The following is a 22,902-nucleotide window of genomic DNA, read 5'->3' on the forward strand; positions in this document are numbered from 1 at the left end:
TTCATCCTTGGGAATTCTGTTCTTTAAGGAGAGAGAGGAGCCAGAAATATTCTGCCTAGAAATCCTTTAAAAAAAAGCAGGGTGGGGGGTAATAGGTCACTTATTTTGAGAATCCTTACATTGCCACAATCCAAAATGTTAGTGATGTCTTGTCTCCAGATTTTAAAGGTAAAGAAATGCTGCTTTAATGCTTTGTGTTTCCATAATTGACCTTTTTGTTTTTATATTTAAAGAAATATTCTATAAAGTACAACCCAGGATATGTGTTGGCCAGTCGCCTTGGAGTGAGTGGATACCTTGTTTCAAGGTTTACAGGAAGTATTTTTATTGGAAGAGGATCTAGGAGAAAGTAAGTTTATGTTAGAGAAATTTACTTAAAGTGGCAGAAAAAAATTAAATAATAAAGATAAAATGGTTAATATTTCAGTATTTATTTTCTCTTATTAATTGCTCTGAATTTTCTTTAAAAATTATGCATAGATTCCTCTGATGGTGATCTTTTATCTAAATGGCACATGCTTTAGGTGGTTGGAAAGACAGTTCTTATTTTTAGCAGCTAACAAATTGAACCTTGAAAAAAGGTATCAGAAGGTGTGTGTGAATCTCAATTATATATTCCCCTGCATTTCCTTATTTCATTCTCCTCTCAATTACATAATCTATTTGTATGCTTTGTTAACTTGGGTTTTGAAGCCTTTCCTCTAGTTTTTCCACTACTGCTACTTTGGAAATAACCATGATAACTAAAACGTAGGAAACCAATCAAGACTAAACTTTTCTAAAAATTGAAAGCAAAGCTTTTTATTCTTTGAACAAAATTTTAAAACTTTTGTGTGTATGTGTGTGTGTGGTTTAAATTCAGCCCTCATGGAGACCATAAAGCAAATGTGGGTTTGAATCTCAAATTCAACAAAAAAAATGAGGAGGTACCTGGATATACTAAGAAAGTTGGAAGTGAATGGATGTATTCATCTGCAGCAGAACAACTTCTTGCAGAGTACTTGGAGAGGTAAGTGCCTAGCAGGATCCTACTGGGCATCCAGAAACGTAGGAATGTGGTAACTATTTTGCCTTGCTGATAAGAAAAATGTTTCCTTTTTTAGTAAAATGTGACATATGTTAATATAAACTTAATTTAGTGTCGTGAAGCATCATAGCCACTAGTTAAAATAGAGTAGAAAAATACTGTACTTATATTATTCAAAATTAGAAAGGATGATGAGAATTGGCCTCCTTTTAATTAAAAATTTCCTTAACTTACTATCATCAGTTATTCACTACTCTGCATGTCTGTGTCAGTAGTAAGAGGATTGATACGGATAAACAAAACAACTCTTGGCATAGTGAATTTTCTTAAAACTCCAGCTGGACAATAGATTACTATCCTAGAATTACTGAATTTTATTGCTGAAATAGTCTAAGAAATCAAGTCTCAGCTCCTCGTTATAAAAATGAGAAATCTGAGTACCAAGATTTACTGAGTTGGTGTCAACGATTCATAGGAAATGCTCTACTTCTGATTAACAATTGAATGTTCTGTCCATTGTTCCACTGGTTTCTAACCTTCTTATATTTGAGGATCCCTGTATTAGTTTCCTAAAGCTGCCTTAACAAAATACCACAAACTGGGTGGCTTAAAACGACAGAAATTTATTGTCTCACAGTTCTGAACACCAGAGTCCAAAATGAAGATGTTGATAGGGCCATGCCTCCCCTGAAGGTGCTAGGGAAGGACCTGTTCCATACCTGTCTCCTAACTTCCTGTAGCCTCGCGAGTTTTGTTCCTTAGCCTATGGATGCATCACCCCAGTCTTCAATCTTCACATGGTTTTCTCCTTATGTGTCTTCATATCATCTTTTTTTTAATTTTAATTTTATTGGAGTATAGTTGATTTACAATGTTGTGTTAGTTTCAGGTGTACAGCAAAGTTATTCAGTTATACATATATTCATTCTTTTTTAGATTATTTTCTCTTATAGGTTATCACAGAATATTGAATAGAGTTCCCTGTGCTATACAGTATGTCCTTGTTGGTTATCTATCTTCTATAAGTAGTGGGTGTATGTTCATCCCAAGCTCCTGATTTATCCCTCCCCGCCACGTTTCCCCTTTGGTAACCATAAGTTTGTTTTGGATACCTGTAAGTCTGTTTCTGTTTTGTAAATAAGTTCATTTGTATCATTTTTTTAAAAATTAGATTCCACATATGAGTGATATCATATATTTGTCTTTGTCTGACTTGCTTCACTTAGTATGATAATCGCTAGGTCCATCCATGTTGCTGCAAATGGCATTATTTCATTCTTTTTTATGGCTGAGTAATATTCCATTGTATATACGTACCACATCTTCTTTATCCATTTCTCTGTTGGTGGACATTTAGGTTGCTTCCATGTCTTGGCTATTGTAAATAATAGTACTGCAGTGAACATTGGGGTGTATGTGTCTTTTCGGATTATGGTTTTCTCCAGATATACGCGCAGGAGTGGGGTTGCTGGATCATATGGTAGTTCTATTTTTAGTTTTTTAAGGAACCTCTATACTCTTCTCCAGAGTTGTTTTTCCAACTTACATTCCCACCAACAGTGTAAGAGGCTTCCCTTTTCTCCACACCCTGTCCAGCATTTACTGTTTGTGGAATTTTTGTTGATGGCCATTCTGACCCGTGTGAGGTAATACCTCATTCTAGTTTTGATTTACATTTCTCTGATAATTAGCGATTTGAGCATCTTTTCATGTGCTTTTTGGCCATCTTTATGTCTTCTTTGGAAAAATGTCTATTTAGATCTGCCCATTTTTTGATTGGGTTGCTTATTTTTTTGACATAGAGCTGCATGAACTGTTTGTGTATTTTGGAGATTAATCCCTTGTCAGTCGCTTCATTTGCAAATATTTTCTCCCATTCTGAGGGGGTTGTCTTTTCGTTTTGTTTATGGTTTCCTTTGCTGCATATCATCTTTCCTTTGTTTCTGTCTCTGTGTCCAAATTTCCCCTTTTTATAAGGACACCAGTCATATTGGATTAGGGCCTATCCTAATGACATTTTAGTTTGATTACTTCTTTTAAAATCCTATTTCAAAATAAAGTCCGATTCTGAGGTACTAGGAGTTGGGACTTCAGTATGTCTTATGTTGGGGTGGGGGTGGGGGAGACACATTTCACCTGCATATTACCATCTAAAAATTTAGATAATTTCTTCTATTTACCCCCATGTTTCCTTAAAAATGTCATGTTTAGACTGCTTTTTCTTGATTTTTCAACTTGACATATGCATTGATTTCTTACCATGAATGATGAAGCTTTAGCTTTCTTTTACCAGCCCCACTCCCCATTCCCTTACCTCCCTACACACGTGAACACGTTTCCCCTCTCATTATAGTTTTATCACAATTTTTTAAATTAAATCTGTATTTAAGGTTTAGTTGATTAAGATAATGTAAATGGTCACCTCTGGATCTTGTAGAGTATTGCATTTCCTTTCTTGTACACATTTTTGTTTTGTCTGTGTTGTTTATTCATTTGTTTCTTATCTATGTTCACGTAACTAATGCGGCCCCAAACTCTGTGCCATAGCTGAAAACTTAATACAGTCAAACAAATCATGTGACCTCTCAGTTCCGTTTTCTTCTTGTATACTTCCTCTTAAAACTGTCTTTCTTCCTGCTTCAGTGTGAACTAATTGCTCTCCTGGGCTGTTGTACAGCTTTCATTCAAGTTTCTCTTTACTATCATCCTAGGAATTCCCTTCACCATTCTTCTGCATAAGATTCCTTTATTTCCTGGCTTTCATGCTTTATTCCTTCTGATTTATGTCTCCATTTTGATGGAGCACTTATGCCAGTAGCTTCCTGAGAAAGCTTACATGTCTGGAAATTTCTTGAAACCTCCCTGATACTTGGTTGATAGCTCGCCTGGGTCTAGAATCCTAGATTGGAGATTATTTTCCTTCAGAATTTGAAAAGCGCTGCTCCATTCTCGTGTTTCCCTTGCTGTCAGGAAGTCTTGTGTTATTCTGATTCTTAATCTTTGTGCATGATCTATTTTTCATTTTCAGAAATCTTTTTAGAATCTTCCCTTCACCAATACTATTTAATAATGTGAAGATGTGTGCCTTGGAATGGGTCTTTTTTCTTTTATTTTGCTGGTCAGCCCTTTCAGATTTGAAACTGATGCCCTTCCATTCTGAGAAACTTTCTTGTATTATTTCTTTGATAATTTCCTCCTCACCATTTTGTTGTTGTCATTCTCTCTTTCTGGGACTCCTTTTGATATATGTTAGACCTTTTGGATTAATTCTCCTAATTTTCTTATCCCTTTTCATCCGTTTTCTGTATTGTTATACTCCTGTTCTACTCTGTGGGAGATTTCTTCAGCTTTAACTTATTTTTTATTTAATCATTTTTAATTTCTAGAAGTGTGTCCTTATTCTCTGGCATTCCTTTTTTATAACATCTTGTTCTTATAATGAATGAAATGTCTTATTTCTCTGAAGATAGTAATCTAGATTTTCTTCTATTCTTAATATTTTCTGTTTACTACAAATTGCTTTTTTTTCCTTTTCTGTTTGATTTGATCTCTCCTTTCATGTTAAAGTTTTTTTTTTTTTTTTTTTTTGGTCTGGTGCTTCTTTAGTGTCTTACCACATTTACTATTCAGTGATTAAAAAGCTGACGGGAAATTTAATGTGCTTCAGTGAGGCTTCTCTGGTGGGGCTTGGCTGTTTCAGCAGAGCATCTCCGAATATCACTACCTATATGTATATCTTTTCTCTTGAGCTGGGTAGTTTTCCCAGAAAGGTATTCTACAGCCTTTTTCTTGGATGACAGATATGGAGAACAAAACTGACTTCCAGTGTTCTGGAAATTAACCAGAGAAAGGGGGTCTCATTACATAGTGGATACTGTGGTACACACCCAGATGTCTCTTCACGACTCAGGACCTATTCCCTGGGCAGCAGGAATGCTGCTGTCTCACAGCCCTCAGCAGTGAGCCTTTTCAGGAATTGCCCGACAGAAGAGAACTGCCTCACCTAAAGTTATGTCCCTTTGCCACAACAGCCACACATCCAATACCTCATCAACAAGAAGATGTAAAGGCTCAGCCAACCTGATTGCCCCAGTTCAGGATAAGTCTGAGGAGCCATCCTACTTTGAGATCTCTATGCTACTGGCCAAGGAGTTCATTAAGATTGAACCACAGCCCAACTTCTCCCTGTGCCCAATTCCACTTCCTTCCTTCCCTTCCACAGGTGTTGTTTCCACAGAACACACTAATAAACTTCTTCCATGTTTATCTCCATCTCAGAGTCTGCTTCTTAAAGACGTTATACTTCCTAGCCTGCTTCCTAGTGGCATGTTGTATAGTAGTTATATTTTCATTGATCCCCTGTTTTCAGTAGGGCACCTATCCTCTCTTCCTCATGCCCCACCCATCCAGTTTCCTGTGCCTGGAGTACCCAAGGCTCGAGCAGCCCCTATTTAGCCTCTCTGAAAGTAAACTACAGGATTTACGCTGAGGTGGAGGCGACTGCCTAACTGCTTATTATACAAAATTTTCAACTAAAAGCCTGTTAAACCCACCCCATACTGCAGCATCAAAATGTACGGAGCCCGTATCTCCTGAGCTTTTGCAGACTTCCACAGTTCATGTCAACTTGCTTCTTGTTGACTTCCCACTCTGGTGACTTAGGGTACAGCTTATTCCTATCTGTCAAGTCAGTTCATACTTATCTATTCAGTTTTCAGTTTCTAAAATTTTGTTAACTCAACCTGTACTATCAGATTCTCTGCTGCTCTCTTCATCTGTCTTTATAGGTCCATGCCCTTTTTCCTACTTTACTATTCTTTTAGCAGGCTAGGATGGGAGCAGAAGTAAGCACATGTGTTCAGTCTGCTACGTGTATTTGAAAGTACTACAGTACACTGTTAGAAAACAATGAAATTTTGAGGAATATCAGAAGAAACTTTTAATGGATTTTCATTTGCTCTTTTGTGGAGTGCTCTAGCTTTATTGTGAAAACTAGAAAATGAACCTGTATACATTATTTTTGTCCATTTATCACCTGTCATTATAGTCTAAGAGGGATAGAGTCAGTGATTGAAGTTTATAAGTAATCATAGTTTAATTATACTTAAGAATTGAATCATTTCTCCCTCATCTTTTTTTGAGGGCCTATGAATACTTTCAATCTTTTGGTCTCTATCCCTTATATGTGTACATAATTAGTCCTCAATATATTTAATATATCCCCTTAGGATCCAGAAATTTGATAGGAAGTTTATATGAAATTAGCCATATTTTTAAAAGCAGTATTTTTGTTTGTTTGGCTAGAGCTCCAGAACTATTTAGTTACATAGCCAAAAATAGCCAAGAGGATGTGTTCTACGAAGACGACATTTGGCCTGGAGAAAATGAGAATGGGTAAGCAAAATTTATGAGATTTATTGCTGCATAGTTCAACTTAGTGGTTCTACTGAAGGGTAGTAGTTAGTTTATCAAGAATTTATATTACTTTTGGGGGGAGGGTTTTGTATTGTTTTGTTCTTGCTTTAAGATCTTAATATAATTTTTTATTTCATTTATATCAGTAAAGTACTTTTAAACTTATTTTTGTGGTTTTTTTTAATTACTGAGAAATAACATGTCCATGTTTATATTGGATTTATAATTAGCCCCAATTAAGTGTTGTGATTAATTATATATTTGATATCTTTTATAATTCACAGCCCTCAGAAAGTTCATATCAGGCCTTTTATATAAACCCTCAGAAAGTTTCAATTAATGTGAAAAAATTATTGTTTTTAATATAGTGCTGAGAAAGTTCAAGAAATTATTACTTGGCTAAAGGGACATCCTGTCAGTACTTTGTCTCGTTCTTCTTGTGATTTACAAATTCTGGATGCAGCTATTGTTGAGAAAATTGAAGAAGAAGTTGAAAAGTGCAAGGTACTAATTTTCAATAACGAAGATTATTGACGAGATTTGAAGTTAAATGAACTGTATGTTATCCTACAAATAATTTATTTGTATTTCAATCAAATAAAACATATACTCAATGATTCTAAATTATGTCAAAATATTCTGTAATTTAAAAAAATATTCCAGCCTTTTCCAGTGTCCATTAAGTTTGTCTAAATAAATATAAATGCACATCTTTTTTCTTTTGGCCCCACCCTGTGGCATGTGGGATCTTAGTTCCCCGACCAGGGATCGAACCCATGCCCCTTGCATTGGGAGCATGGAGTCTTAACCACTGGAACACCAGGGGAGTCCCTAAAGCCATAGCATTTAAATTTTATGTCCTTGTAGTGTTTCTAATTTTAAGAATTAATATTTTTTGAGTCTAGTCAATAGAAAGTTTGTGATTGAGAAATAAGGTTAATTCCCTATTCTTTCCTGTTCTAAGTTCTTTAAAAGATACAGTTCATGTTTTTATAGAACATAAAAATTATATTTATTTCACTTTTGTTTCCCACTGATAAACTCATTCAGTTACTAAGTATTTTTGAAATCCCACTTAAACTATCCTTTTTTTATGTCTTGATTTTAAAAAGCAGTAACCTGTGTAGGCTTAACTGTTTTATCTGTTTTGATTCCCTATCTTGATGCAATAGAAAATGGGTTAATTTTATTCCTTTTTTTAACTTACAATTTTATTTTTCACACATTTGCCTTTTTATTATAATGATGTTGCTTTCCTAACACAGTGCTCTCTTGTTTGAACTAATAGCAGAGTAAGTTAAGAACTGGTCTTTCACGTCATTTTCCCCCATCCCTCTTTCAGTACTTAAAACCTTAGGCAAGATAGTTAACCTTTCCATGCCTCCATTTCCTGATTGGTAAAATAAGAATAAAATAGTCCTCATATAGCCCTCAAAAGAATTAACTGAGTTAATATAAACTCCTAATAATGCCTAGCTATTATTAATGCTTAATAATACTTAGCTGTTATTATTTGAATCCTCTTATCACATGCTCAAGAGCTGTGAATTCGGTCTGGAAAATCACCACTAGATGACTCTTTAAGAAAAAATGTAAGGCTCAGAGCCAAGAGTTTGATATTTTGAAAGGTTAATGATATTCAGCTGAGGATAGAAAGCCTGCATTTCTTTTTAATGTCTTTCATTGTAAAGTCTATTTGTCCAGTATGGTTTTTGAAATGAGTTTTCTACTTAACAAAAGTTTATAACTTTAAGCCCTCAAATTTTATTTGATCCCATTTGGATGCAGAGCTTTATAAAATGTTTTACACATTCTCCTCTTACTTTGCAAACTGAAGATACACATACAAAGTTGTAGTCTATTATTTTGATTACAACATTTTTTAAATGTATGTACATATAGATAAGACAGGACTTTTTTATTAAGCCTGTTAATGAGTCAAGGAGGACCAGTTATGAGTGACTCTTTCTTTTTCCCTTTTCAGTGTTATAATGTTAGGGTAATAAAGAAAAGAAGGAGAAAAAACTAAAAAATGAACATAACATTCTGAATATAATTTAAACTTTTCTTTTTAATGCAGGGTCATCATTAAAAGTATCCCTAGTTTTCTTATTGACAGTGGTTCCCAAACTCAGCTAATTATCAAAATTACTGGAGGAGCTTTTTAAAAAACACGCATTCTGGATTCCACCCTCAGAGCAGTACTTCTTGAACTTTGCAAATGAATCACTGGGGGATCTTGTTAAAATACAGATTCTGATTCAGTAGCTCTAGGATGAGCAGCTCTTGATATTCTGCATTTCTAACAAGCTCCCAGGTGATCACACTTTCAGTAGTCATTCCCCAGAACTTCTCATTTTAGTAGCTGTGGGTTGGGGCCTATAGTGAAAATGCCATAGTCTATTAATTTGCCTAATGACTCAGGTTTGAATGCCATATTTTCTAATTAATGCTGTAATTATAGTAATAACGCCTAGGGATGTGTTAGAACATATGGGTTGTTTTTTCATATGCAGTCCTCCAGGCACAGTTCTTGTGTCTGCTTTTTTAAATTACTTTAAATCTTTTCTCATATTCTTTTTTCTTGCTATTGTCAGTAGGCACCAGTTGTACTCTATCAGTACTTCTAGTCTGCTATGCCTTGGAAACATAGACACCTTGTCAGTAAGACCTTCACTTTTCACCCTATTTACAATTTCAGTCTCTCCCCACACTGCTGATCCCCCTTCTCTGCTTGATTTTCCTCTATGCTTTTTACCTTTAAACATGGCTATTTTTTTTCCCTTAGTTTGTTTCTTGTATGTCTCCCTCAACTAGAATAGAACAGTTCACTGTTCTATCTCCAGTACCTAAATCAATAAATGGCACATAAATAGAACTCAGTATTTATTGATAGATAGAAATGAAATATCTCTATAATAAAAGAAAATAGACTCTGTTTAAAGGCTGGAGCATTTTACAGTATATAAATACAAGAACTCTATAGTACATAGACTCTGTAGCTTAGGGCTGTTTTGTGCCCTTTTGTACTTATGTCCATAAGCTATGGTCTAAAAATAGGTGACTATCATTACAAGTAAACTGCTGCCATTTTTCCTATCAGGTAAGAATTCACTTTTTGAAAATATTTAATGTAAATCATAGTAATGGATTGCAATGGTTATAAAGTATTCTCACTTTTTTTTTTTTTACATAGTATATTTTTCCCTGTTAATTTTTTTTTAATAGATCTTTATTGGAGTATAATTGCTTCACAATACTGTTAGTTTCTGTTGTACACCAAAGTGAATCAGCCATATGCATACATATGTCCCCATATCCCCTCCCTCTTGAGCCTCCCTCCCACCCTCCCTATCCCACCCCTCCAGGTCATCACAAAGCACCGAGCTGATCTCCCTGTGCTATGCTGCTGCTTCCCACTATCTAACTATTTTACATTCGGTAGTGTATATATGTCCATGCCACTCTCACTTCACCCCAGCATCCCCCTCCCACCCTGTGTCCTCAAGTCCATTCTCTATGTCTACATCTTTATTCCTGCCCTACAACTAGGTTCATCCATACCATTTTTTTTTCCTAGATTCCATATTTATGCGTTAGCATACGGTATTTGTTTTTCTCTTTCTGACTTACTTCACTCTATTGACAGACTCTGGGTCCATCCACCTCACTACAAATAACTCAATTTCGTTCCTTTTTATGGCTGAGTAATATTCCATTGTATATATGTGTCACATCTTCTTTTCTTTTATGAAGTGAAAGGTGGGTTTTTTTAAATTTATTTATTTTATTTTTGGCTGCATTGGGTATCTTTTGGGACGTGGGCTTTTCTCTAGTTGCAGTGAGCGAGGGCTACTCTTCGTTGTGGTGCGCGTTGTGGTGTGGTGGCTTCTCTTGCTGCGGAGCACGGGCTCTAGGCACGTGGGCTCAGTAGTTGTTGTGGCTCGCGGGCTCTAGAGCCCAGGCTCAGTAGTTGTGGCGCACAGGCTTAGTTGCTCCGCGGCATGTGAGATCTTCCTGGACCAGAGCTCGAACCCGTGTCCCCTGCATTGGCAGGTGGATTCTTAACTGCTGTGCCACGAGTGAAGCCCGCCACATCTTCTTTATCCATTCATCTGTCAGTGGACATTTAGGTTGCTTCCATGTCCTGGCTATTGTAAATACAGCTGCAATGAACATTGTGGTACATGACTCTTTTTGAATTATGGTTTTCTCAGGGTATATGCCCAGTAGTGGGATTCCTGGGTCATGTGGTAGTTCTATTTTTAGTTTTTTAAGGAACATCCATATGGTTCTCCATAATGGTTGTATCAGTGTACATTCCCACCAACAGTGCAGGAGGGTTCCCTTTTCACCACACCCTTTCCAGCATTTATTGTTTCTAGATTTTTTTGATAACTGCCATTCTGACTGGTGTGAGGTGATACCTCGTTGTAGTTTTGATTTGCATCTCTCTAATAATTAGTGATGTTGAGCATCTTTTCATGTGCCTCTTGGCCATCTGTATGTCTTCCTTGGTGAAATGTCTGTTTAGGTCCTCTGCCCATTTTTTAATTGGATTGTTTGTTTTTTTGATATTGAGCTCCATGAGCTGTTTGTATATTTTGGACATTAATCCTTTGTCTGTTGTTTCATTTGCAAGTATTTTCTCCCATTCTGAGGGTTGTCTTTTTGTCTTGTTTATGGTTTCCTTTGCTGTGCAAAAGCTTTTAAGTTTAATTAAGTCCCATTTGTTTATTTTTGTTTTTATTTCTGTTATTCTAGGAGGTGGATCAAAAGAGATCTTGCTGTGGTTTGTATCAAAGAGTATTTTTCCTATGTTTTCCTCTAAGAGTTTTATAGTGTCTGGTCTTATATTTAGGTCTTTAATCCATCTGGAGTTTATTTTTGTGTATGGTGTTAGGGAGTGTTCTAGTTTCATTCTTTTACATGTAGCTGTGCAGTTTTCCCAGCACCACTTATTGAAGAGGCTGTCTTTTCTCCATTGACTGTTTTTGCCTCCTTTGTCATAAATTAGGTGACCATATGTGCATGGGTTTATCTCTGGGCTTTCTATCCTGTACCATTGCTCTATATTTCTGTTTTTGTACCAGTACCATATTGTCTTGATTACTGTACCTTTGTGGTATATAGTTTGAGGTCGGGGAGCCTGATTCCTCCAACTCTGTTTTTCTTTCTCAAGATTGCTTTGGCTATTCAGGGTCTTTTGTGCTTCCATACGAATTGTAAAATTCTCTGTTCTAATTCTGTGAAGAATGCCATTGGTAGTTTGATAGGGATTGCATTGAATCTGTAGATAGCTTTGGGTGGTATAGTCATTTTCACAATGTTGATTCTTCCAATCCAAGAACATGGTATATTTCTCCATCTGTTTATGTCATCTTTGATTTCTTTCATCAGTGTTTTATAGTTTTCTGAGTACAAGTCTTTCGCCTCCTTAGGCAGGTTTATTCCTAGGTATTTTATTCTTTTTGTTGTGATGGTAAATGATATTGTTTCCTTAATTTCTCTTTCTGATTTTTTACTGGTGGTGTATAGGAATGCCAGAGATTTCTGTGCATTAATTTTGTATCCTGCGACCTTACCAAATTCATTGATTAGTTCTAGTAGTTTTCTGGTGGCATCTTTAGGATTTTCTATGTATAGTATCATGTCATCTGCAAACAGTGACAGTTTGACTTCTTCTTTTCCAATTTGTATTCCTTATATTTCTTTTTCTTCTCTGATTGCCGTGGCTAGGATTTCCAAAACTGTGTTCAATAAGAGTGGCAAGAGTGGACATCCTTGTTTTGTCCCTGATCTTAGTGGAAATGCTTTCAGTTTTTCACCATTGAGTATGATGCTTGCTGTGGGTTTGTCATATATGGCCTTTATTATGTTGAGGTAGGTTCCCTCTGTGCCAATTTTCTGGAGAGTTTTTATCATAAATGGGTGTTGAATTTTGTCAAAAGCTTTTTCTGCATCTGTTGAGATGATCATATGGTTTTTATTCCTTAATTTGTTAATGTGGTGTACCACATTGACTGATTTGTGTGTATTGAAGAATCCTTGCATCCCTAGGATAAATCCCACTTGACCATGGTGTATGATCCTTTTAATGTGTTGTTGCATTCTGTTTGCTAGTATTTAGTTCAGGATTTTTGCATCTATGTTCATCAGTGTATTGGTCTATAATTTTCTTTTTTTGTGATATCTTTTTCTGGTACTGATATCAGGGTGATGGTGGCTTCGTAGAATGAATTTGGGAGTGTTTCTCCCTCTGCAATTTTTTGGAAGAGTTTGAGAAGGATCGGTGTTAGCTCTTTTCTAAATGTTTGATGGAATTTGCCTGTGAAGCCATCTGGTCCTGGACTTTCGTTTGTTGGAAGATTTTTAATTACGGTTTCAATTTCAGTGCTTGTGATTGGTCTGTTTATATTTTCTAATTCTTCCTGGTTTAGTCTTGGGAAATTGTACCTTTCTAAGAATTTGTCCATTTCTTCCAGGTTGTCCATTTTATTGGCATATAGTTGTTTGTAGTTGTCTCTTATAATCCTTTGTATTTCTGCGGTGTCAGTTTTGATTTCTCCTTTTTCATTTCTAATTTTACTGATCTGTATCCTCTCCCTTTTTTTCTTGATGAGTCTGGCTAAGGGTTTATCAATTTTGTTTATCTTCTCAGAGAACCAACTTTTAGTTTTATTGATCTTTGCTATTGTTTTCTTCATTTCTATTTCATTTATTTCTGCTCTGATTTTTATGATTTCTTTCCTTCTACTGACTTTGGGTTTTCTTTATTCTTCTTTCTGTAATTGTTTTCAGTGTAAGTTTAGATTGTTTATTTGAGATTTTTCTTGTTTCTTGAGGTGGGATTGAATTGTTATAAACTTCCCTCTTAGAACTGCTTTTGCTGCATCCCATAGGTTTTGGGTCGTCGTGTTTTCGTTGTCATTTGTTTCTATGTAGTTTTTTATTTCTACTTTGATTTCTTCAGTGATCTCTTGGTTATTTAGTAGCGCACTGTTTAGCCTCCATGTATTTGTGTTTTTTACAGTTTTTTTCCATAATTGATTTCCAGTCTCATAACATTGTGGTCAGAAAAGATGCTTGATACAATTTCAATTTTCTTAAATTTTCTGGGGCTTGATTTGTGACCCAAGATGTGATCTGTCCTGGAGAATGTTCCATGTGCACTTGAGAAGAAAGTGTATTCTGCCACTTTTGGGTGGAATGTTCTATAAATATGAAATCTGTCTGGTCTGTTGTGTTACTGAAAGCTTGTGTTTCCTTATTTATTTTCTGTTTGGATGATCTTTCCATTGGTGTAAGTGGGGTGTTAAAATCCCCTACTATCGTGTTACTGTCGACTTCTCCTTTTGTGGTTGTTAGCAGTTGCCTTATGTATTGAGGTGGTCCTATGTTGGGTGCATAAACATTTTTTTTTTACTTTATTTTATTTTATTTTTGGCTGCGTTGGGTCTTCGTTGCTGTTAGTGGGCTTACTCTAGTTGTGGCGAGCGAGTGCTACTCTTCGTTGTGGTGCATGGGCTTCTCATTACAGTGGCTTCTCTTGCTGTGGAGCATGGGCTCTAGGCTTGCGGGCTCAGTAGTTGTGGCACACGGGCTCAGTAGTTGTGGCTTGCGGGCTCTAGAGCGCAGGCTCAGTACTTGTGGCGCACGGGCTTAGTTGCTCCGTGGCATGTGGAATCTTCTCGGACCAGGGCTCGAACCCGTGTCCCCTGCATTGGCAGGCGGATTCTTAACCACTGTGCCACCAGGGAAGCCCTATAAACGTTTATAATTGTTATATCTTCTTGGATTGATCCTTTGATTATTATGTAGTGTCCCTCCTTATCTCTTGGAACAGTCTTTATTTTAAAGTCAATTTTATCAGATGCAAGTATTGCTACTCCAACTTTCTTTTGATTTCCATTTGCATGGAATATCTTTTTCCATCCCTTCACTTTCAGTCTGTATGTGTCCCTAGGTCTGAAGTGGGTCTCTTGTAGACAGCATACATACGGGTCTTGTTTTGTTATCTATTCAGCCAGTCTCTGTCTTTTGGTTTGGGCATTTAATCTATTTGCATTCAAGGTTACTAGCAATATGTATGTTCCTATTACCATTTTCTTAATTGTTTTGGGTTTGTTTTTGTGGGTCTTTTTCTTCTCCTGTTTTCAGCCTAGAGAAGTTTCTTTAGCATTTGTTGTAAAGCTGGTCTGGTGGTGCTGAATTCTCTTAGCTTTTGTTTGTCTGAAAAGCTTTTGATTTCTCCATCGAATCTGGATGAGATCCTTGCTGTGTAGAGTAATCTTGATTGTAGGTTTTTCTCTTTCATCACTTTAAGTATATCCTGCCACTCCCTTCTGGCCAGCAGAGTTTCTGCTGAAAAATCAGCTGATAACCTTATGTGGATTCCTTTTTATGTTATTTGTTGTTTTTCCCTTGCTGCTTTTAATATTTTTTCTTTGAATTTAATTTTTGTTAGTTTGATTAATGTGTGTCTTGGTGTGTTTTTCCTGGGGTTTATCTTGTATGGAACTCTCTGTGCTTCCTGGACTTGGGTGACTGTTTCCTTTCCCATGTTAGGGAAGTTTTTGACTATAATCTCTTCAAATATTTTCTCAGACCTTTTCTTTTTCTCTTCTTCTTCTGGGACCCCTATAATTCGATTGTTGGTGAATTTAGTGTTGTTCCAGAGGTTTCTGAGATTGTCTTCAATTCTTTTCATTCTTTTTTCTTTATTCTGCTCCTCGGCAGTTATTTCCACCATTTTGTCTTCCAGCTCACCTATTTGTTCTTCTGTCTCAGTTATTCTGTTACTGATTCCTTCTAGTGTATTATTCATTTCAGTTATTGTGTTGTTCATCTCTGCTTGTTTGTTCTTTAGTTCTTCTAGATCTTTGTTAAACATTTCTTGTATTTTTTCAATCCATGCCTCCATTCTGGTTCTGAGATTCTGGATCATCTTTACTATCATTACTCTGAATTCTTTTTCAGGTAGATTGCCTATTTCCTGTTCATTTATTTGGTCTTGTAGGTTCTTACCTTGCTCTTTCATCTGTGACATATGTTTTTGCTGTCTCTCTCTCTTTTTTTTTTTTTTTTTTTTTATAATGAGCGGGATTGTGTTCCTGTCTTACTGGTTGTTGGGCCTGAGGCTTCTAACACTGGAGTTTGTAGGCTGTTGGGTAGAGCTGGGTCTTGGTGCTGAGATGAGGAACTCCATGAGACCTCACTCCGATGAATATTCCCTGGGGTCTGAGGTTCTCTGTTAGTCCAGTGGTTCCGACACGGAAGTCCCACCACAGGAGCTTCAGCCCGACCCCCGGCTCGTGAACCAAGATCCTGCAAGCCAAATGGGGTGGCAAAAAAAAAAGAGCGAGAGAACAATAACAAAGTAAAAGATAAAATTAGACTAGGAAGCTAACAGATATGTTAGAAAGAATATAAAAATAAAAATATAGATGAATCAACAACTGGAAGGTACAACAGTACAATTGTAAAAAAGAGGCAGAGGGAAAAGAGGGGAAAAAAAAGGTGGGGTGGGGAGGCCTTGGCTGTGGAGGGCGGGGCCTAAGCAAGGGCAAGGTTTGGGCGGTGAGTGGGGCCTGTGCTTAGGACCCACAGGGCTGGAAAAGGCCCTCAGGGCTGTGTGGGGTGGGGGGTGGAGCTTAGGCTCAAAGGAACAGGAGGGGCCCAGGCGTGCCCCCCACCCCTGGTCTCAGAGGGCAGGGGCCTCACCTGGGAGCCCAGCAGGCTCCCTGGGCCTGAGTGGGAGGGGCAAACTCCCTCTACTCCCCTCCCACTCCTCCTGGAGGGTGCCTCCCACCTGCCTCTTCTGATCTCCCCGGCCTCCCTCCTGTGCCCCTAAGGACCCACACAGCCTGGAGGGGGCTTTGGAGGGCAGGGTCCAGCCTGGGAGCTCAGCAGGCTCTCTGTGCCTGTGTGGGCGGGGCAAACACCCTCTGCTCTTCTTCCACTCCTCCCAGAGGGCCCCTCCCGCCTGCCTATCCTGATCTCCCCGGCCTCCCTCCTATGCCTCTAGGACCCACGTGGCCTGAAGGAGGCATTGGAGGGGGTGGCTACCGGCCTGGGAGCTCAGCAGGCTCCCTGGGCCAGAGTGGGCCGGGTGATCACCCTCTGCTCCTTTCCCACTCCTCCTGGAGGGCCCCTCCTGCCTGCCTCTCCTCATCTCCCTGGCCTCAGGGGTGCTGATCCTGTCAGGCCTCCACTTCTCCTCCCCCCCTGACTTCTCCCATGTCCTACCGGTTCATTTGGGGGTTCCTCCCGTCTCCTTGGGCGTCAGGGTCCCCCACCAGCGGCCGACAGGCACCCTAGTTGTGGGGTGATGCTAACTTGGCATCTTCCCACACTGCCATCTTGACTCCTATTCTCACATTTTTATTAGGTAGAACAGGTACTATTTCCATCTTACAGATTGAAGGAAGCTGGTTCTTAAGTGTGAGGTCACAGAATTAACAAGTAGCAAATAGAGGAGAAAAGTCTTCTTCCAGCATTTTTAGATAGTCAAAAATTTAAACACCAAAGCCAGTTTCCAAAAGCAAAGACTTTGTATGAATGTTACCTTAATTTTTATAAGTAGCCACAAAACCCAAAGTATTGACATAGATCAATACTTTATACCTGTTTTTCCTTTACTATTAATCTTTATTGACCATTATATATAATTCTTCTTAGGATAAAAAAGCATTTGAATAGGATAGCATTTACATAAAGTTCAAAACTGACAAGTTTAATCTTTAGTGTTAGAAATAAGGTTACATTGGGGAGGGGTAGTAACTGGGAGACAATACAAGGGTTCCCTATTTTTAATTTCTTTTTTCAAGGTCTTTTATGTTGTGCTTAGTAGTGTTCTGTTTCTTGAACTGAGTGTGGAGATATATAGATATGCTCATACTATAAAAATTCATCAGATTTTATACTTATAAGTTTGCATTTTTCTATATGTCTTATATATCAACAAAAAATTTTACTTTAAAAAATGTAAAAATTTATTTATTCATCCTTGCTTGCATCTAAAGAAATTCAAAAATCTTAAAATTACTCATTTCTTTTGGCTTTTTAACGTTCAGTCATGTCCAAATACTGAATAATAATTTTAAATTTTAATATTTTAAAAATATTTTCAAATTCTTCTTTCCTCAGCAAAGAAAGAATAATAAGAAGGTTCGAGTGACAGTGAAGCCCCATTTGCTATACAGAGTAAGTTTCCTGTCAGAGAATTCAAAGTTGTTGTTTTTGCTTTGAAAGTATAGAAGGAACAAAATGTTTTCAATACATTAGTAGAAAAACTTCTTAAAATTAGAGTTAATAATAATAGTTAAATCTTTCTTCTCTTCAGCCTTTAGAACAGCAACATGGAGTCATTCCTGATCGGGATGCAGAATTTCGTCTCTTTGACCGAGTTGTAAATGTGAGAGAGAACTTTTCCGTTCCAGTTGGCCTTCGGGGCACCATCATAGGAATTAAAGGGGGTAATAACTCAATACTTGACGTGTCTCCAACTGCATTTATATTGTAGAGTGAAACACAAACTTGTGTGTCTTATATGTAAGCAGAAAGCAACTATAAATCAGAAAAAACACTAAATCCTTTTATGTTTTAGTTAAGTTTTTTCCAGCTTTAGGTTTCAAAGAAAATTCTTCTTCTCTATCTTGTGTAATCATCTGGGAAGTGATTAAAACGTGGGGAAGTTGAGGAACAGCTGCTTAAAATTTAGTAGCTTATGTATAGCACATTAAAATTATCTGAAACCTTGGTGAGAATACATACATGTGTTTTCATGAAACTAAGAGAAACATTTCATTGGGTTTCATCTAACCTTGTTCAGGGCTTTACCTTAATTGTCATTGTAATCTCTTGATATCTGTGGAGAAATAAACAAACATGATGCATCAGCTTATTTGTGGTTAAAAGATTTGCATATTTATTTGAATTTTATGAATACAACTAGATATTGTATGTAAAACAGACCTATCTGTTGTACAACAATGTGCATATAGTTAACACTACAATACTATACATTTAAAAATGGTTACAATGATAAATTTTATATTATGTGTTTTTTACAAAAAAAAAAAAGGAAAAATGAGAGTATGGAAAGAAAAGGGAAGAATTAACTAAGGATCTAGAAATGCCTCAAAGGGATGCCTGGAGTGAGTAGCTTTGCAACATAGATTCCAAAAAAAGTCAACCCAACATGAGGCAGCAAATCATGTACCTGGAGGTCAGCGCGCTGGCAGCACTGTCCCTCCGTATCCCAGGCACTCAGCCTTGGTCTCACTGCCAGAAAGAAGGAAGAGCAGACAGGCCATGAGCCTAAGAGAGCTGCTTGTTTATTGCCAACAGTGTGCCCAGCACTTTTACATTTTGCATTTAACCCTCCCAACCATCTGAGAGGGAGATATTACTTCCTCGCCGAAGAGTTTAAGTGACTTTCCTGAATTTACACAAATAAGTGGCAGAGCTGGGATTTGAACTCTTTGCCCTGATTCTTTTCTAACTTTGAGCAGTGGTTCTCCACATTTGCACATCTTCTTGGGGTCTGCCTCTAAAAGAGAATTTTCTTCCCTGATTTTTCTTTGAATTTTTTTGGATACATTTCTGGTGCTGAAAATGGAGGCGGGGAGGTTAAGTAGGTAGAGCCCAGGCTAAGTATGGTTAAGGGTCAGATGGGTGCAATGAAGCAACCCTCCTGCTGCTATCTGTTCAGGCTCAGGCATTGTCAGTTCAAATGTTGAGCTTACTGGATTGTACTCTAATTAGATTGTCCTGAAAAAGCCTTAGGGCTCTGATAACATAGAAGTTTCCTTTCTTCTGACAACCCCTATCAGTAGTAGTGACCACTTGGAATTTTGTCTTGACAGAAATTTTAAAGCTACACCTACTCTGAGTGGAAAAAGCTCTGTCATTGATTAACCATGTCTGCCATGGACATGGAATATAAAGGGAAATATTTGTCTTACTGCCTTCAGCTGATACCTCATCTCCGTAGTCATCTCCACTAAAGGGGGTGAACAATCCTCTTGTCAATAATCTTTTGAGTCAGTGGCTTCTCCCTCAGACGGGAAACAGGAACTTAGAAAGTGGACCTTAAGCCTTCAGAGGAGAAACTCCTGCCGCCCATTGAGCCCTACTTTCTTGGGTTTAGATTTTAGGTTTAAGTGTCAGGTGAAAGGTACAGCCAGATGGGGGAGAATGAATAAGCTCTGCAGGCCTGGTTTCATTTGGGCAATGAGGGACCAAGAATGAGGGAAACATCCCCCAACCCCTAACATAGTATCAGGTATGGTATTAGCATTCTCCCGAGAAACAGAACCAATAGCATGGAAAAGGGTGGGGATAGAGATGGGGAGAGAAAGAGAGAGAGAGTCAGTTCTGAAGTTATGTGATAGACTCTATTATTAATTTGGGCTTAGAATTCAAATATTATTATAGCTAATTATTTCACTTTACCTTGGCATTTTAGTAAACTTAAACTTTCCAGTTATATCCCATCATCCTGTCTGCCAAAATTTATCCTTCTCTGTTCCTCCTTAAGTTTATTGCACCACAGTCTTTCTCACGTGTCTCATGTCTCAGTCATGCCATCCATTGTCTACCAGGTCATCTCAGCCAGAACTTTGGAGTAATCTTTGACATCTCCATTCTTTTTGTCTACACAGGTCACAAACTCCTGCCAGTTCTATCTAGTAGTATATCTGTTCTCTCCATTCCGTTCTTTTCATTACTGCCATGTCTTCAAATCTTCATTTCCTTTGTCTGATTGTAAGACCTTCTAAACTGCAAATTCCAAAGTTATCTCTTTTATTAACTCTTTTTATGAATAATTTCCAACATACACCAAAACAAAGAGAAAAATATAATTAATTCTCACAGTACCTAATTTAAAATAGTATTATTTTACTTTACGTTAATACCAGTAAGGTAATCTGTGAGCTTATTTTCTTTTCATTCACTCTCTGTATTGATAGTTGTAATGCTTCTTATACCCCAAAAACTTACATGCTGATTTTTCTTTTATTGTATGATTTTTCAGTCTCTCTCTTTTTTAAACAGCTAATAGAGAAGCTGATGTACTATTTGAAGTATTATTTGATGAAGAATTTCCTGGAGGTTTAACAATAAGGTTTGTATTTCCAGATGATAATTACACTTTGTAAATATGCCCATGTGGCCAACAACTACATTACTTGTTTATTTGTCCACAATTTCAGTTCCTAGTATGTTCAAGACATCATACTTGCTACCAGGGATGTAACAGTGAATAAGACAGACATGGTTTCTACCCTCATAGAGCTTTCATTTTAGTAGGTGGGGGAATACCTTGGGTTGGCCAAAAAGTTCGTTCGGGTCTTTCGTAAGATGGTACCAAAAACCCGAACGAGCTTTTTGGCCAACCCAATAACTAACTACAATATTAATTTTTTAATTAAAATGTGACAAGTGCTGGGAAGAAGTATTTCAGGTGTCTATAAGAGTGTGATCTGTCCTGAGAGTTCTAGAAAGGCTTTCTTTAAGAAATGACGTTTAAAATGGGACATGAAGAATAGGTAGCTGGAGGAAGAGTGACAAGTAGTCAGGAAGAAAGAATAGCATATGCAACAGAGGACGTTTTCACTCATTTAAAAACTAAAAGAATGCAGGTGTGTCAACTTCAGCAATTGTGTAAGATTAGCGTAAGGGAGAAAAGCAAGGACCACACTGCAGGAACTGGTAAGCCACTTTCAGGACATGCTAAGGATCTTGGTATCTTGGTCTTTATCATTAAAGCAATGTGAAGCCATCAAAATCAGAGATGTGACATGATCAGATTTGCATTTTTTTTTATGGTTAAATAACTTGAGGAATAGAAACATTCTTTGAATTGAGTGACATTTTAAGTCTTTGTCATTTGTTTTAGTGGAGTTGTGGGTGCTCAAGCTAGATTGGGTTGGTTTGAGGAGTGAATGGCAGGTGTAACAAGGGAGGCAAGAAACTGAGCTGACCCTTGAGAAGTTTGACCATGAAGGGGAGAAAAGATAACTGGGGGTGAGGAGGTTTAAAGGAAGAGGATTGGATTGTTTGTTTTTAATTTAACATGGTGGAGACTTGTTCATATCTATTTTGGAGAGCATTAATAGAAAGAAAGTTTAAAGTTATAGGAAAAAGATCATGTTAGAATGAGAGGTGTCATGGAATATTAGAAAGTGTGGGCTCTTTCACTTAACCTTTGTGTTACCTTAGGTAGGTTAGTTAAAAGCATTCTGACCCTCAATTTCCTCATCTATAATGAAGATGTGCACTTCACTAGGTGATTGTGAGGGTTAAATGAAATCCTTTCCAGTTTTCCTTTCTCCCTTCTAAACACCAACTGGAAAACTGAACTGAAGTTAGCTTAGTTTCTTTTTCTCCTCTGTTTTGATTAGTGGTAATTAAAATAAAAAATTAATTACTCTTATTTAGCCTATTTGTATAAAATCACAGTCTTCAGTCCTTACAAGTAGTGATCACATTCAGAATGCTATTATTGTTTTGCAACTTGAATGTGCCTATTACCCAAAGACTTTACTGTCTGCACTCTTAAATGCAGCAGCAGGGTCTGGATCCCATGTCTGATTTTATTTTTCATGAAAATGTTTGATTACCAATAACTTTAGGCGAAATAACTTTGAAATATATTTTTAAGATGATTAACTTTTTTCTCAGGGTTTTTTTTTTCCTCTCCTAGGTAGAGACACTGGATTTCTTGACTGACTGAGAGCTGTGTAAAAGATTACATGCCTGCAATATATTCATTTCTGTAATGCAGAATCTTAAACTATAGTTCTCACGAAAATATTTTCTAGAAATCTTACAAAGATTTCTCATGAAAGAATTCTGCTTCCCCATGATCTCAGAATATAAGAAAATTACATTCTAAAGAGGTGATAGAGTTGAAAACTTTTGACCAGAGAAGGCTTATTTTAATATCTAAACACTTTTATCAAGGCCAGGAAGGAAGGAAATCACAATACTTGTCTCTTAGCCTTCCCAGTTCTGGAACATTAAGATGGGAAGATGAGGATAAAAAGAGCTGGACTCAACAATTGATCAGGAGACAAAAGTGATCAAAGCTAACATTTGCCCTGTTGCATAGGTAGAGCCACACAGCTCCACACTGGGTAGATTCATAACCTTTTAAAGAAGTTTGACATTTAATTCATGAATTTTTGGTTAACTCAGCTATTATGTTGCAAGCCTTCTGAGGACAAACTAACACACACACGCCCCTACACACACAACTATACCTCTAGAACATTTTTCCCCCCACTTAGTAGCACGGAATACTCTATTCAGAAACTTTTCAGAAATCTTATAAATTGAGATCTTTCTATGATTTCAAGTTCCTCTACTGAATTTAAAAGTAATATTTATTAATTCGGAGTATGGACTGTCCACCCCAAAATTATTTGATTCTTTTAGCTCCCTTTAGTATT

General features: G+C 37.2%; 1 protein-coding gene across 8 annotated transcripts in view; it reads left to right on the forward strand.

Moving 5' to 3' along the window:
* XRN1 (5'-3' exoribonuclease 1) overlaps window positions 1-22,902 on the forward strand; it is a 99,497-nt gene that overhangs the window by 49,342 nt on the left and 27,253 nt on the right. For all 8 annotated transcript variants that reach the window (XR_014245136.1, XM_082393764.1, XM_082393765.1 and 5 more), the window contains exons 24-30: window positions 234-349; window positions 863-1,009; window positions 6,332-6,421; window positions 6,811-6,946; window positions 17,591-17,647; window positions 17,787-17,919; window positions 20,504-20,573. Coding sequence is in view for 7 of the 8 variants with exons in the window: in XM_082393764.1 (XP_082249890.1) it covers window positions 234-349; window positions 863-1,009; window positions 6,332-6,421; window positions 6,811-6,946; window positions 17,591-17,647; window positions 17,787-17,919; window positions 20,504-20,573 (749 nt within the window). In the remaining variant the exon portion in view is untranslated. The remainder of the gene's footprint in view (window positions 1-233; window positions 350-862; window positions 1,010-6,331; window positions 6,422-6,810; window positions 6,947-17,590; window positions 17,648-17,786; window positions 17,920-20,503; window positions 20,574-22,902) is intronic.

The sequence above is a fragment of the Balaenoptera borealis genome, assembly GCF_965194805.1.
Source record: "Balaenoptera borealis genome assembly, chromosome: 5".
NCBI lineage: Eukaryota > Metazoa > Chordata > Mammalia > Artiodactyla > Balaenopteridae > Balaenoptera > Balaenoptera borealis.